We start from the raw sequence: 16,311 nt of genomic DNA on the forward strand, positions 1-16,311 counted from the left end.
AGATATGCCAAAAAGGCAACATTGACAATTTCGGATCAGGAACTTAAATTAGCTCATTAATCATTATGAGGTATTTAAACAGGTCTCATATTTTCATAAAGAAGAACAAACATCATTATGAGGTATTTAAACGTTTAGAATTGAACGTTTTGAAGACACTGATAGTAAGACATCCAATGTTTGGAGTCATTTGCAATTAGAATTTTTGAATTGCTCTCTTGTGATGATTAAATGCCCCCAACTTGGATAGCAATCTGTAAAAACTAAATGACTTATGACATACACATGCTAGATTTAAACTCAGTGACCAATATGCCGGGATGCATGTATTGAGCATTACCATGCAAACGTTAATAAAACAGAAAATCAATGGCAGGAATATTATAAAAAGTAGATGGGAGGAAATTGGCTTAAGAAAATATAGAGTATCAATATGTTTCACAGTGACAAAGAAGTAAACACCACTATATTCACTACTGAAATTAAACTTAGAAGTACAGACTGCAGAACTAGAAGAACCCCAGAGAGAATTGAATAATTACCATTAGGAGAACTAGAAGAACCCGTGCATCAAGACATTGCAAAATCATATTTGTTTCCCATCGATCTCTATGTTGTTGATGTGAGCAATCTTGGGCCAGTCTTCCCCTGTCTCTCGTTGGCACCGTTGCTTTAACAAAGGACATTCCGAGATTTGTAGATGAGAGAGAGAAGTCTGTAGCCCTTCATCTGGCAAGCACTGCAGCTCAGGGCACATCTGTATTGTCAACTCTTGAAGAGAGGTCAGGTGTGTCAACTCGCCTTCAATGGTCCTAAGATTCAAAAGACTGGAGATCCATAGAGAAGTAAGACTGAAAGGCAGCAGCCCTTCTTCCGGAAATGAATCTACTGCTTCGCATTCTTCGAAGCTGACTGTCAAGTGTCTGAGAGAGGTGAGTCTTGGTAGACTCCACTGCACACGGTTTGCAATGAGCTTTTTGCAAGAACGGATGGAAACAGATTTTAACTTTGAAGGTAATCCACCTTCAAAAAATGAGTGCATTTCTGGGCAGTTCTCTATGGACATAGACTGGAGAGATGGGAGAAGGGCCTGCATCTGCTCTGGCAATGACCTCAATTTCTTACATTCATCGATATATATCTCTGTTAAGTCTGTCAAGATGAGCTCCTGTGAAATATTAGTGACGGATTCTAGACCGGCTCCACATAACTTGAGCATATTAAGCCTTGGGAAGTAGTCTAACGTTAATATACCGGTTAGCTTGGGACACTTCAGCAGACGAAGCTCACGAAGATTAGGAAAACCTCCACCTTCATAAGACCACTTTTCCCATTCCAACATATTTTTTATTTTCAACATTTGAAGACATTGAAATGATGGCTTAATTGCACAAGTATCATCAGCATAAAACTCATTGTCAATCGACACCACTCCATTTAACCCATCAATTTCAAGCTCTTTGAGTAAGGGTAGCTGTCCCAATGGTGGCAGGAGTAAAATATTTTCACATCGCTTGAGTCGAAGACAAACAAGATTAGAGGAACAATGTACTAGCCACCTCGAAAAGCTGGTGCTCCCATAAGAACAAATTGTGAGTTCTTTTAGGTTTGTATGGGACTGGAGGTTGTTGAGCACCTGCCTATCTTTTTCTGAATCGTTACTATTGCATCCCCATTGCAATATTAGTTCATTCAAATGCTCCTTCTCCCTCATATTGGACTTTAAAGCATCCTCGGCATGAACAATATTCTGAAGGCCAGCAATACGAAGTGTTCCATGCAAATGTTGAAATTCCTTTAGCTCAGTGATGTCATCGCCATGATCTTTGTCCAAGACAAAGTCACTTAACGTTTGGAGATCTTTCAGTTCGCCCATCTTTGGTGGCATCTTTTCTAACTTTGTACCTCTTATATCAAGATGACGAAGGTTTATTAGTTTTCCCAAGTCAGTTGGCAACTCAGCAAGAGCAAGACACCATGATAACAATAACGTCTGTAAATTATACAAAATGCACACAGAATCTGGTAACTTTTGAATCAAAGTATACGACATATCCAAATACCGTAGATGTATCAAGTTGCTAATGGAATCAGGTAGTTCCCTAATATCATACCTTGATAAGTTGAGAACTCTTACATATTGTAATGTATGCAATAGATGATGTAGGTCCAGCATTCGAAATTTTCCTGCCCATATAGGTAGCAATGATAATGGTAGGAAGGTGTGCAAATACTTCAAATCGTCAAATTTCTCGTAGGCATGACAATCTGTTTTTTTCATAAATGAAAGATGACGGGTTTTAATCGCGGTATTGAGTGAGTCACTGTCCTCCAACCTAACACAGAATTTTCCCGACACAAACTTTGCTAGATCATTGATAAGGTCATGCATGGTAAAAAACGATTGAACACTTGATGACTGTTGAAAAAATGACCGTGAGACGAGATCATCAAAGTACTCCTCTCCAACTTCTTCCGCCATTTTCTTTTTTCGAGGTTGTAAGAGATCTTCAGCCATCCACAACATAACCAATTTCGATTTTTTAAAGTTGTGATCTTTCGGAAATAAGGAACAATAAGCAAAGCAACGCTTAAGATGCGGAGGTAGATAATGATAGCTCAACCATAGAGCTGGAAGAATGTTAACGTCCTTGTCTAACAACTCCCATATGTCACTTTTCAATATATTTTTCCATTCATCCTCATTTGCCTTGGAGCGTAAGAGACCCCCAAGTGCTTTTGCGGCTAAAGGAAGGCCTTTACACTTCTTAACAATTTCTCTTCCAATCACTTCCAGTTTTGAATTTTCATTAAGACCTTCAATTTTGAAGGCATGTTTTGCAAATAATAACCAACAATTATCGTCAGATATTTCCATGAGATGGTGAGTTGGAAGAGTACCCATAATAGATGCAACACCTTCATTGCGAGTTGTGACGATGATCTTACTTCCATGTGCTCCAGACTCAAAGGGACGCCTTAACAAATCCCACTGGATATAATTCTCATTCCAAACATCATCACAAACAAAGAGAAACTTCTTCCCTGTCAAAGCCTCTTGGAGTTTAACTTGAAGTAGGTTGAGGTCTGTCATGTCACAAGTTTGTGAACTAACTGCCCCATAAATTATCTGCGTTATTCGAACAACATCAAACTCTTCTGAAACACAAACCCATACTTGGAGGTCAAAATGTTGCTTCACTCTAAGATCTTTGTATACCAGTTGAGCAAGGGTGGTCTTTCCAATCCCACCCATGCCCACAATAGGAATAATACTTATCTTTTTATTCTCTCCATCATTCGATAGCAATAATTCGATAATAGTATCTTTGTCCTTATCCCTTCCATACACACTGTTGTCTTCTACCAAAGATGTTGTAGGTAATGTGGCTTGTTGTCTACCTTTAACACTTGTTTTAATGCACAGCACAACTCTCTCTTTTAGAATAAGTTCTAATCTGTCAAGAATCTCCCCTATCCTGGGTCCGATAGCATTTTCAATCTCATCAAAGGAAGTGGAATTTAGGATTGTAATCTTACTTGTGCTGCTGCTTCCGGATTTAGCTTCCAGATTGCATCGCAGAGCTTTAATGTTGATCTCGTCCAGCAGGTCATCTACCTCATAGACAGCATCTTTGAGCTCGTCAAGCCACTCTCCCACTGCTGTGTTTCTGATTTGCTTCTCCTCTGCATCATCTAGCAATGCATTAACTGATCTCAGCTTTATTTTCAACATCCCAAGCAGCTTGTTGGTTTTTTTCCGTCCCCTAATGAAGTCAAGAACCTGACGGGAAGACATCCTATGAAACAGAACAGAGAGAAAAGAGGATAGAAACGCTCCAGCCACTACTTCTGGAACCATGATTTCTTAATTAGACTGGAAGCGGAAAGATGAGCAGAAAGGTACTTAATCCCCTGGCCCTTGAAAGCTTTTTATTAGTTATGTTATGCTCTTAGAAAAGGTCCACTAATCAGCTCCGAAGCCAGTATTTCTTCTTTACAAATGGATTTGAGAGTTGGGGAGAATGTACTAAGAAATAGAAGAAAAAACAAATATGATGGCCTTGAATAATAAAACTGGCTGAGCATGAAAGACAAAATCCAACCTTCAATTTCAATAGAAGCTGCTAGGAAAATGAAAGAAGAGGAAACAATTGAGTGCACGTAACAACAACGTGGTTTTAGTACTTGTCATCTTACTGTAATAAAATGCAAGGTATATTATGGTTAGTTGCCGAATTGTTCAATTTCATATGCTTATGTCAGTAATATAATGAATATAAGTAGTTGTCATTCTCATGCAGGATTTTCATATTTTCCTTGCATGGACTTTTGATGAAGCAGATGGGAAATTTTACACAGGGAATAGCTATCAAAGACCCTGACGGTGAGGAAAAAGAAAATGGAAAATCAAACATCTTGTGGTATGAACAAGTTTCCCCTGCATTAATTATTACCTTATCAGTCGCTGTCCATTGAATTAGAGGCACAACAACAAAAGAAAATGAACTAGTGGCACCAAAGTCATATGCCAATTAACAGAATATTGCAAGTAGTGCCCTTGATAGCTAAATAATATCAACTATCTACAAATCAAGTAAAACGTATATGTAGTTCACCAAAAACAGTAAATTTTCTTCTTCTTTATTTTATATACATTTGAAGGAAACTTCAAAGAATAAAGGAAACTTACAGAACTACAAGAAATTGGGACAGAAGCCACTGATTTCCTGGCCACGGCGCATCCATGAAGAAACTATCACACCAAAACAATTGTTGATGACTAACATGTAACACCCAAATAAAAGTTTAGAGTTAGATAAAATAATAATATTTGTATGAAAAGAGTCCTGAGATGCTTTCTCAGTTCTGCATTACTTTTCAATAGCTTTCCAATCAACCACTCGTGGACAGAAGGTGGACGAGGCTTATCCATCAATTTGATACGTCTAAGAAAAAAGCTCATCAAATGATTGAAACACAAGAAAAGATCTAGCTGAAGGGCAATTTTTTGCTTTGACAAGCCCCATATCAGAAGACCTTTGGGGCACACCCTGCTCATTGCAAAAAGTCCTAGTGGTGAAATGTGACTTATTTATTTCACTGAGGCTCTGTCTTTAACCCCAAACTCCAACCATCAAACCTTGAACTTGAACAACACTTTAGACTTGACTCGACCGATCCTAATGATTACAAGGACTAGGTTTTGGGTAAGAAAATTGCCAAGACGTATATTTTGCAGTTACTCTAGCCCCCATGCATCCATCACAAATTGCAGTTACAAGGACTAGGTTGTAGAAATTCATGGCTTCACCATGCATCCATCACAAATTCATGGGTCCATACTAAGCAAGCAAAGATAACAGATTATAAACAAAACGCATTAAAAGGTGAAAGAAAATTTGTAACTAAATACTATGAAATTCTGGAATGTTACAATTTACAAACTAATTTCTTTTTCTTCAGAAGACGTCCAGATAAAACTGTCATATTCCGTCAATCCAAAGGAGGATGAGGAACAACCTACAGAGAAGTGGCTTCTGGCTTTACAATTTACAAACTAATTTCTAATTCTAGGTAGCTGAAAACGAGACGACTCTAATAGGAAATTTGAGTCCCTCTATATTTTGATTCACAGAAAAGAGTAAATGAACACAATGAATTTGTGTATCTTCTTTGCTTTAGAACATATAAGATCTTAAAGAGATTTCTGTGCTCGAGACAACACCGCTTTCCAGGTTGGTGTAACTTGTTTCATGTGCTTTCTTTTGATCATACAGTACAATGATTAATTTGAACCCCAAACTATTGTTTGGTGACCTGTGATTGTGTGAACAGACATTAGACCTCTCTCACCTACAGGTAAATTTAAAGTTGAATGATTCACGAGTTTAATTTAGACTTGGTGGTTGCTGCAAGCTTCTGCAGTACGTTTTAGAACTATTGGAATCTTTAAAAAACAATAATGTGTGTAGCCAGAATAGTGTTATGGAAATTAGTTAATATAGCGCATTTTCTTCTTTTTTTTCTTTTCTTTTTTTTGGGTTCTTGGGTCGCTTGGATGCTATTTCATCCATACGTATTTTACAGTGAGATGCTTCTTTATTAGAGAAAAGAAGACAATAAGACACCTCCCCTTAATATGTTTCAACAAACTTCATGCATGAAAGATATCTATATCAATTTATTTATTTATTTTTTATGGTGATCGAGGTGTGTATGCTGTGCTTTCAACACTGAAAAAAAAGGTTATTGGAATGGAAGCTAAACTTATTGTAACAGTTTATAGAAATTTATTAGAAAGTTAGATAACAGTACTAACACTTAATATTGAAGAACCAAAATATTGAAGAACCAAAGAGTAACCATTAACAAAAGATGATTATTTAATAGGAAGAAGAAAAAAAAGCCCCCACATAACTCTGGTAAGCAATATATAAAACCCTAATAATAATAAATAATAATCAGCCCTAGCTAATTAATTGTAGATCTTTTATGCATGCATAACAAACCAAAGAATGTCGTGAGGGCCTTTGAAGGACCATAGATACACAGTGCCACCTTCCTCGAAATCCTCCGTTTGCATCACTGTGTTCCAATCTTTTAAAACATGCCCACCATCTGCACTCCTACTAAGAGTCATATCAAACACATTAAGCGAGGGTCCGATCATCCGTACAGTAAGCGACTGCCTTTTCTTAAGGTTGATTGACACACCAGACAAAGACTCAGGTAGCACTAGCATCAAACGATTGCCAAAATTGTGCTCACAAAACGTCAAATTGCGAACCAGCGTCGGCTTCACATTGGAACCTACTAACTGTACTATTTTCATCTTCAGATCCTCAGGCAATGCAAAGTCCACCATCTTTGAAGATTTGAGGTTGAGCTAGCACACGTTAATTGTACGTAAGAGAACTGTTGTGATAAAGGGTTTGCACTATGCTCCTATATATATAGGACTTTAGAAAACTAGTTTCCCAATACTTCCGATATTTAATTAGTTTCGTAATTTGAAACTAGAAAGGTTGACTAGCATACTTACTCGATTGCATGGAGATCAACTTCAAATATCTGCTTATATTTTCAGTTTCAAGGACATATTCTTACCTGATTTTGTATGCATGACAGGTCGTATGAGATATATTGAACAACTTTCTATATTTTCGAATCAAAGAAGGGGGAGAAAAAAGAAGAAGAAGGAAGTTTCAATATTATTTTTAAACTTGATAAATACATTACGTATATATTTTTTGTTTATTTTGGTGAAAGGGGAAACTTCCTGTAACATCTTTCTTAACAAAGAAAAAAGACCCATAAGTTTAAAATATTTGTGAAAGTCATAATAGGAAAAGATGATTTTAATAAAGCAATGTGCAAGTCATAATAGGAAAAGATAATATTTTAACTTAAATCAAAATAGAGTCCAACTAGGAAAGTAATCTCAAGAGATAAAATCTAATCCTATTAAAAATAGGACTAACATAAAAGTGCTTAAGGGAAAATAATTCCAACTAGGAATCATATAATGAATGCATGATTATGTCATGATTTATCTGAAATCAAGTTCCTCATATCGATCAATTCATACTTCGAAAATCTGGGATTGTATGTGTTGCGCCAAAACTTTCCAATAAAAGATATTCACACACTAATTCCCAATCTATGCTAGAGTCTAGGAAATGTCTATACAATTTTTATACTAACAGTATGAGAAATGTGTGCACATAGGTCAAATTCCATGATATGATAATTAAACCGAAAAAACCAGGAGAAAAGAAAATGCATGTACATAGCTAACAAAGGCCAAAGGTAGAAAAGAAAGAAAGGAGAAAGAAAAGGTTCCAAAAAAGACAAACCAAACCACATTTCATAAATCAATTCCCTGCAAATGGAGCTTTCCCACAAAAGGTCTGGATAAATCCTCTGAGGAGAGAATTCATCAAGGACCCCCCTCTCTCTCTCTCTCTCTCTAGAGATGGGTTTATGGATCATGTGGAAGGCCAAAATTTGTGCTTTCAAGTACCTCCTTTCATTGATGGCTGAAGCCACCTTCCTCATTTTCTTCATCATCATCTCCTTTTTGCTTCTCTGAGAATAGCACTACTATGCAATGCTTGCCTCTTTTAAGCCGGTTTACAGACACCAAGCCGGTGAAAATAGAAGATGTTGGGGTGCAGAAAGAGGGTTTTGGAGTCAAAGAAGAGAAAATGGGGCAGTGGCCTTGCGCATTGGACTGCCTAATAGTACTAGTGAAGCTGATCTGATCAATCAGACACTCATCATGAGAATAAGAAGGTTTTGGATCTCAAGGAAGAAGGAGTAGCCATGAGGAAAAAGCTTTCATGGGTGCTCTTTTAATGCAGAGAGTAGGTTTTGGATACCAACACCTGCTCAGATTCTTGTTGGGCCGATGCAGTTTGCTTGCTCCATTTGCAGCAAGACCTTGAATAGGTACAATAACATGCAGGTTAGTTAATATTAATTATTACCCATATATCTTTTGAACAAATTTTTGTGGGGTTTTTAATTTCAGAACCTTAAACACTAATTTTCACCAACAAATTAAACTACAACCTAATTGAAAAAAAAAAAAAATCAAACCAGAAAAGGGAAGTAAAAAAAAAAAAAGGATAGATTTTGTTGTGAAGTTTTTTAGAATCGTAATTTGTATAGTGGTGGAAGTAATTGAATTGTTGAATTGCCACTTATACAAATGGCTTGGTAAGTCAAACTAGAGAAGACGACTTTGTGTTGAAAAAGAGATGACTACTTCGTTATAAACCCATGTCTAATGATGGGTTCTCGAGCCGCTCTTATTCTGGATTGGTGTCCAATACCTATATCCAGTTCATGATATATTTGAAGCTCACCAAACAATGTTTAGGATCCATATTCTTTAATTGAATCTATCCAATCCAATTGAAAAAAAAAAAAATTAATAAAACCAGAAAAGGGAAGTAAAAAAAAAAGGATAGACTTTGTTGTGAAGTTTTTTAGAATCGTAATTTGTATAGTGGTGGAAGCTCACCAAACAATGTTTAGGATCCATATTCTTTAATTGAATCTATCCAATCCAATCTGGCCCACCAAACAGGGCCTAAGTGTTCTATATATAGAAGCTGCTAGGTTTTAAGTTAGGATATTGCCAAGACAAATTTTTCACTTACAACTAGAGAGCTTAGTACAAGTGAAAAAAAAAAAAAAAGGTTGCATTATGTAGCTCCAGGCCCTTGTAGCAGCAATTCATGGCTCCACCATTGTGCACTGTGCTGTCTGCATCCATCACAAATTCATGTCTCCATACATATATATGTCATTTCATATCATTTTTCATTTTTATTTGTGTTTTGTACAAATTTAGAGCTACCCACAACTACTTTCTCACCGTCATATATATTGCTACTATAAGCTTTCATAAAGTGATATGCCTATAAGTAATGTGCATTACTTCATAACCTTTTTAGTCTTATAACTTCCCCAGAAGTCGAATGTCTTTGTTTAGATCCAAGAGAAATTGACATGCTGAGCTCATTTTAGCAGCTTGAATATGACTGGGAAGATGAATTGTTAGTACAAATAATATTTCCTGCAACTATTACTCAAACTTGGAATTATGTACCGCACAATTATTGCTTCATTCTAGAATAAGATTCACATGCTACACAAAAGTCACTTGCCATACCACAGTTCAAAAGACTAATTCAAACTGAAGTGAACCACCAAAATTTAGAGTAACGAGAGCTTAAATCAGGCAGGACCAGAATTTACATGTACCAACTAAGCATGCACAGATGACAGATTATTAGGGTTCATAGTTTTAGTGTTCTAGTTTTCTGGGGATTTGAGAGTTTTGGAAAGAAAGGAGAGATTATTGAGCTGCAATATTGCTGAAGGAGCTGTTTTGCTTCCATTTTCACTATACCAATATATCCGTTAGAGGAGAGAGAAGAGAGATTCTTCTCTAACTGATTTACACAGGGATTTAATCCTAACCATTGATCCTATATATCATCGTATGAGATGATTACACTTGTCACAATCTGACAGATTATATCCTAGGCGTCCAGATAGAACTGAAATATTACAATTTACAAACTAATTTCTTCAGAAGACGTCCAGATAGAACTGCCATATTCCGTCAGCAATCTAAAGGAGGATGAGGAACAACCTACAGAGAAGCGGCTTCTGGCTTGGCCAAAATTGCAAATATCCCAAAAACCCTGTTATTTTAAATTATATTGATCAAGCTGGTATAATATGTACAAAATCATTTTTACAAAGGTGTGAGATGTGGATTTCTTTACCTGAATGTACTAAGAAACTCGATTTTTGGTACTACATTATATCAGAATGAATCGATTATGCAGGGGATATAATCGCTGCACTGGTATAGATATAGCCATACATGAGTTTTGCAGTTCTTCAGCTAAATAAATATCTGCAGAATTTTAACCCAATTTAAAAGTTTGTTAGCATTAGCCACTGAATATTTGATTAAACGTATTAACGTGAAAATTGTCAGAATTGAGCAATGTGACACGAGAGATTGACTTTCATTACCTGCAGTTTGGCTTCCTGCAACATTGAAGTCATATAGTTATTATTCTTGATAGCTGAAAACGAGACGATAACTTTTCCAATAAATCTTCAAGGGTTTATTTGTATGTTACATGTTGTGGTCTCTAATAGGAAATTTGAGTCCCTCTTTATTTTGATTCACAGAAAAGAGTAGGTGAACACAATGAATTTGTGTATCTTCTTTGCTTTAGAACATACAAGATCTTAAAGAGATTTGTGTGTTTGAGACAACACCACTTTCCAGGTTGGTGTAACTTGTTTCATGTGTTTTCCTTTGATCATATTCGACAGAAGTATTCACCAGATTCGACAGAAGTATCTCAAAAGAAATAAAATTTCCTGTCAAATCAGGATACTAAAATGTTTAAACTGATAGTAGGTCTAACACCGCTGGAACTTTTTCCTTGCTTAAAGATATGTGAATCTAAATATTAACAAGGTTGGATTGATAATTGAATAGTAGCTACTACTTGATTGACACACACTCTTATGAATTAATAACAGCAAATTAGAAGTTATAAATAATAAGAAAAGTTTGTTCATATATCTCAAAATAGGCATGAAATTTGGTAAGCATAGCAATGTAGTATCCAGTTGTTTCATTTTTTTTGGGGGGGTCAGGGGCAAGTAAAAAGCACAAGAGAACAGAGAACTAGCCATTTTAAACTTATGAGCAGAGACTGCAGAACAAGCACCTGATAACGCCACTGGGATCGATCAAGACATGGCACATCATATCTGTTCTCCATCGATCATTATGTGACGGATGTGAGCAATCTTGGGCCAATCTTCGCCTTTTTCTCTCTGACATCGTTGTTTTAGCAAAGGACAATAAAAGATTTCTAGAAGTGAAAGAGAAGTGGGCAGCCCTTCCTCTGGCAAGCTCTGGAGCTCAGGGCATCTCCGAATTGCCAAATATTCAAGACAGATGAGGTTTGTCAACCCATTTCCATCCATGGTCTTAAGACTCAAAAGAGTGGAGATGGAGAGAGAGCTGAGAGTAGTTGGCAGAAGCCCCTCCTCTGGAAATGAATCTACTTCTCCACATTCATTGAAATCAACTCTCAAGTCTCGGAGAGAGGTGAGTCTTCCAAGAGCCCACTGCATACGATTTGCAATCAGTTTTCTGCAAGACTCAATCCGCAGTGATTTTAACTTTGATGGCAATCCCCCGTCTGGAAAAGATTCCAGTTCTGGACATTCTGTTATGTCCATGGACTGAAGAGATGGGAGAAGGGTGTGCATATGTTCTGGCAGTGACCTCAATTTCTTGCAGCGACAGATATTTATATTCGTCAAGTTTGGTGCATGTAGCCCTCCATGGGGAAAACAAACAAAACTTGGGCAATATATATACAGGTACTCGAGGCATAGGAGTTTGCGGCGTTCAGATTCTTGTGAAAGAGTGAGACATTCTATATTAGTTCGACACAACACGAGCCTTTTAAGCTTTGGAAAGTAGTCCAAAGGTAATCTCCCTCTTAGCTTAGGACAATTCCGCAGACGAAGCTCACAAAGATCAGGAAAAGCTCCACCTTCTTCATTACCTCCAACATAAGACCACTCTTGCCAATCTCGCATGTTTTCGAAGATCAGAACTTGTAGAGATCGAAATTGCTGGATTTCACTGCCATCATCACCGAAGAACTCAGCACCTATGGACACGACTCCATTTAACCCAATAATTTCAAGCTCTCTGAGAGAGGGCAGCATCCCAAGAGGTGGCAAGAAGTAACAATTTTTACAGTTCAAAAGTCGAAGACAAACTAGGTTTGAGTAAGAACGATCGACTAACCAACCTGGAAATCTCGTACCCTCATAAGAAACAATGGTCAGTTCTTTTAGGTTCGTATGAGGTTGGAGGTTGTCGAGGACTTCTCTATCTTTTTTCGAATCCTCAGTATCGCCACCCCATTTCAAAACAAGTTGATTTAGATACTTCTTCTCCTTCATATTGGCCTCCAAAGCATCCCTGACATGGACAATGTTATGAAGCCCTGAAATACAAAGAGTTCCACGCAGACACTGAAGCTCCTTCAACTCTACAATGTCATCATACCCTGCAGTATTTTGGTCCAATACAAAGTCACTCAATGTTTGGAGATCCTGCAATTTGCCCATCTTTGGTGGCATCTTTTCTAATTTTGTTCCTCTGATATCAAGATGCCGCAAGTTGATTAGTCTTTCCAAGTTGGTTGGCAACTCAACAAGGCCTCGACAGTACGACAACAACAAAGTTTGCAAATTATACAAAGTACATGTTGTATCAGGTAACTTGCCTATCAAAGTGTAAGACAAGTCCAAGTGCCTAAGATGTTTCAGGTTACTAATTGAATTAGGCAAATTCCTAATGTTGTAGCCTGATAAATTTAGCACTCTTAAACATTGTAGTGTTGGAATTAAATCATGCAGTATCTTGTCCGACATATAAAACTGTGCGACAATTGGACACCTTAGTGATAATGGTAGGAAGGTGCGCAAATTCTTCGCCTCATATAAAGCCTCAAATTTCTCAAAACCATCACCATATGTTTTCATATACGAAAAATGACGAGTCTTACACTGAATGTCCAATGAGTCATTGTCCTCCAACCTCACACAAAAATCTCCACATACGAACTTCGCTAAGTCATTGATAAGGTCATGCATAGTGAAAACTGGTTGGTGATCAAATTCGCCTTGTGAATGTTGAAAAAATGACCTTGAGAGTAAATCATCGAAGTAGTCCTCTCCAACTTCTTCCATTGTTTTCTTGTTTTTGGATTGTAAGAGACCTTCAGCCATCCAAAGAAAAACCAGATTCGATTTTGTGAAAACATAATCTTTGGGAAATATCGAACAATAGGCAAAGCAACGCTTAAGATGCCGAGGCAGATAATGGTAGCTCAACCATAAAGCAGGCAGAATGTTGCTATCCTTATCTGACAACTGCCAAATATCGTTCTTCAGTATATTTTCCCATTCCTCTATGTTTGATTCAGAGCTTAAGAGACCTCCAAGTGATTTTGCAGCTAAAGGAAGGCCTTTACACTTTCTAATAATCTGTCTTCCAATCACTTCAAGATTTGGATTTCCACCAACTCTTCTACTTTTGAAGGCATGTCTTGCAAATAACAACCAACAATCTTCTTCGGATATTTGCCTCAGATGGTGAGTTGGAAGAGTACCCATTACAGACGCAACGCTTGCATTGCGCGTCGTTACAATGATTTTACTTCCATGATCTCCAGACTCAAATGGACGCCTCAAGACATCCCAATTGAAATATTCATCATTCCAGACATCATCGAGAACAAGGAGAAACTTCTTCCCTGTCAAAGCTTCCTTGAGCTTAACCTGAAGCATATTTAAGTCCATGAGATCACAAGCTCCTGACGTGATTGAGCCATAAATTGTTTGTGTCAATCTAACAACATCAAACTCTTCTGAAACACAAACCCACGCTTGGAGTTCAAAATGCTGCTTTACTCTAACGTTGTTGTATACGAGCTGAGCAAGAGTGGTCTTGCCGATCCCTCCCATGCCCACAATGGGAACCACACTTATTTTATTTTCAGTCATATCATCTAATAATAATTTGATGATAGTTTCTTTGTCCTCATTCCTTCCATATGGAGTAAAGTCCTCAACCAAAGAAGTTGAAGGTATTGTTTGTGATGCTCTTCGTCTTGCTCCTGCTTTCAAATTAAGAACATCTTTTTTCTTTTCAATGAAGTCCAGTCTCTCAATGATTTCTTCTATCTTGGAGTCAATTGCTTTGTCAATGGCATAAAACCATGTTGAGAAGAGCTTTTTGTTGAGTTTTCGGAACATCTGTTTTTTTTTAATTTTATCAAATAGAAATTTCATTAGATAAATTTCAACAGTACAATCAAATACATCAACAAGACATCTAAAATACCAATCCCAAGAAGGCAACAAACTAATATGCTAAAAGCAAAACTAACGAGGACAAAAGCCGCGTTAGTTCACCAACAATAAATTAATAATTTTAAAGCTAATTAAATATTTAATTGAAGTTAATTTCTTTTCATTTTGGAATAGAGATACACATAAATGTCCTAGGAACATATTCATTCCCTAGTATACAGAAATCTTTATATATAAAACAAAAGGCCCTTATTTAAGAAAAAAATTTCAAAACACAACTACTTAATGGATTATATAAAAAAAAAGTATATTCAAATGCAAATAATTGAAAATAAAAGAAATAAAAGTTCATGCAAATTAAAAAAAAGTATATGTATATAGTGGTATATAGTCAATAAAAACTTTAAATAACATTTTTCTTAAAATCCCCATAATCTGTACCTTACTAGTGCTGCTTCCAGATTCAGCCTCCACCTTGCACCTCAAGGCTTCTGTCTTAATCTCGTTCAACAGATCCTCAGCATCATAGACTGCCTCCTTAAGCTCTTCGAGCCATTGCTTCACATCTTGGTTACTTATTTGCTTCTCCTCAGCATCATCAAGAACAGCATTCACAGACAACAAAGTGATCTTCAACTTCTTCAGCAAACCCTCAGTGAGTTTCCTTCCCTGGATGAAATCAAGCACCTCCTTCGAAAGCATCTTCTCGAACACTTCCTCTAGCAAAGCCTCTGCAAAAGCTCCCGCCACAATCTCCATGTTGTTGACTTCTTCTTTTCAATATGGAATTCAGAGTTGAGAGAGAGAAGGTATTATTCTGTGAACAGGAGTTAGTAGAATAACTAAAGCTTAGAATAACAAGTTGATATGAGCATATATTTTGATGAAGCTGAGATAAATAACAATGGACGACTCATAAATCGTTGAAAGTGAAAGTCAAGTTAAGCTATTTATACAGGAATCTGGACTATATATGTAATGTCATTATCTTTTTTCACTTTCCTTTTGCTTTTGATAAAAGCAGATGCTTTCAAAAATATATTGGAGAAAGAAAGCAAAAGGGCCATTTGGTTTCCCATTTTCTCCCCCTGTCAATTATTAATTTATTATGAAGATGGGAAACCATATAACAACAATGTTAGTGGGACCGCAAATTCCTTCTTCCTATTTTTTCTCTGCTTCACTTTTTGACAAAGCTGACGCAGGAAACTTATAAACAATGTAGCACTGAAAGAACCCTTTCAGATTAAAAATCAGATATTTTCAAAAAGATTCCACTTTCATTATTTTTACACTCTGTCCTCAATCATGTAATTCATGCTTCATTTCATACATCTCTGTTACTCTCATGTAACGAAGATAATACTTTTTATTGTTCTTAATTAATAATGCAATGATATGTAAGATAATTTTTTCACATATCATTGTGTTATTGATTTGAAATAACAAAACAATGTTATTCCCATTACATGTAAGTTTTTTAAGTTTTATAATAGACTCCACCACCAGTGCGTCATTTTATTTTTCTACAAAATGGAAAGACAAAGAAATATTAAAAATTAATCAGTTGAGTTGGATATCATAACAATAATTATATATTGTTAAGACAGTCCTGATCTCTTGGACTACAGGGGTCCAAGAGATTTGTGGTTACTCTCCGTTGGATGTAAATTCAACTGTTCACTCACTCTTGCACTCCTTTTAAAAAAATTTTTTGAACCATTGGATTAATATCCAACGGTGGGTGACCACAATCTCTTAAACTCTTGTGGTCCAAGAGATCGGAACTGATTGTTATGATATCCAATATATGGCAAATCTGCTTCGTTGTTAACATCCCTTCCTAGTGTCATGAAAGGG

The 16,311-nt window shown here is 36.6% G+C and overlaps 2 protein-coding genes and 1 pseudogene across 6 annotated transcripts; 1 reads left to right on the plus strand and 2 right to left on the minus strand.

Moving 5' to 3' along the window:
* Positions 1-586: 586 nt before the first annotated feature.
* LOC117630255 (putative disease resistance RPP13-like protein 1) lies at positions 587-3,970 on the minus strand. The gene is made up of 2 exons (XM_034363000.1): positions 2,115-3,970; positions 587-1,907 (listed from the first exon to the last, which is right to left on the minus strand). The coding sequence occupies exons 1-2, from the start codon at positions 3,860-3,862 to the stop codon at positions 587-589; spliced, it is 3,069 nt and encodes a 1,022-aa protein (XP_034218891.1). The 5' UTR covers positions 3,863-3,970.
* A 4,008-nt stretch (positions 3,971-7,978) lies between these two features.
* On the plus strand, positions 7,979-15,004 carry LOC117629655 (annotated as a pseudogene).
* LOC117629654 (putative disease resistance protein At3g14460) lies at positions 9,777-15,372 on the minus strand. Of its 5 annotated transcripts, XR_004586137.1 has the most exons (5): positions 14,893-15,372; positions 11,277-14,394; positions 10,564-10,578; positions 10,308-10,441; positions 9,777-10,223 (listed from the first exon to the last, which is right to left on the minus strand). XR_004586137.1 is itself a non-coding variant. In XM_034362222.1 (3 exons), exons 1-2 carry the CDS (start codon positions 15,208-15,210, stop codon positions 11,314-11,316), a joined length of 3,399 nt encoding a protein of 1,132 aa, XP_034218113.1. In that variant the 5' UTR covers positions 15,211-15,372; the 3' UTR covers positions 10,597-10,616; positions 11,277-11,313. The 5 variants fall into 5 exon arrangements, 2 of the variants coding, with proteins under 2 accessions (XP_034218113.1, XP_034218112.1); XR_004586138.1 differs by lacking the exon at positions 10,564-10,578 and having other exon boundaries at positions 9,777-10,188; XR_004586136.1 differs by lacking the exon at positions 10,564-10,578.
* Positions 15,373-16,311: the final 939 nt, after the last annotated feature.

Source organism: Prunus dulcis, chromosome 6 (genome assembly GCF_902201215.1).
Source record: "Prunus dulcis chromosome 6, ALMONDv2, whole genome shotgun sequence".
In the NCBI taxonomy this organism is placed as follows: Eukaryota; Viridiplantae; Streptophyta; class Magnoliopsida; order Rosales; family Rosaceae; genus Prunus; species Prunus dulcis.

Excerpts from the sequence above, each read along its gene's own strand:
- LOC117630255 (XM_034363000.1), bottom strand. The coding sequence starts at position 3,862 with ATGGTTCCAGAAGTAGTGGCTGGAGCGTTTCTATCCTCTTTTCTCTCT. Across the intron at positions 1,908-2,114 it reads AGAGTTCTCAACTTATCAAG|AGGTACAAAGTTAGAAAAGA; the intron begins GTATGATATTAG and ends TCTTGATATAAG.
- LOC117629654 (XM_034362222.1), bottom strand. The coding sequence starts at position 15,210 with ATGGAGATTGTGGCGGGAGCTTTTGCAGAGGCTTTGCTAGAGGAAGTG. Across the intron at positions 14,395-14,892 it reads CTGGAAGCAGCACTAGTAAG|ATGTTCCGAAAACTCAACAA; the intron begins GTACAGATTATG and ends AAAAAAAAACAG.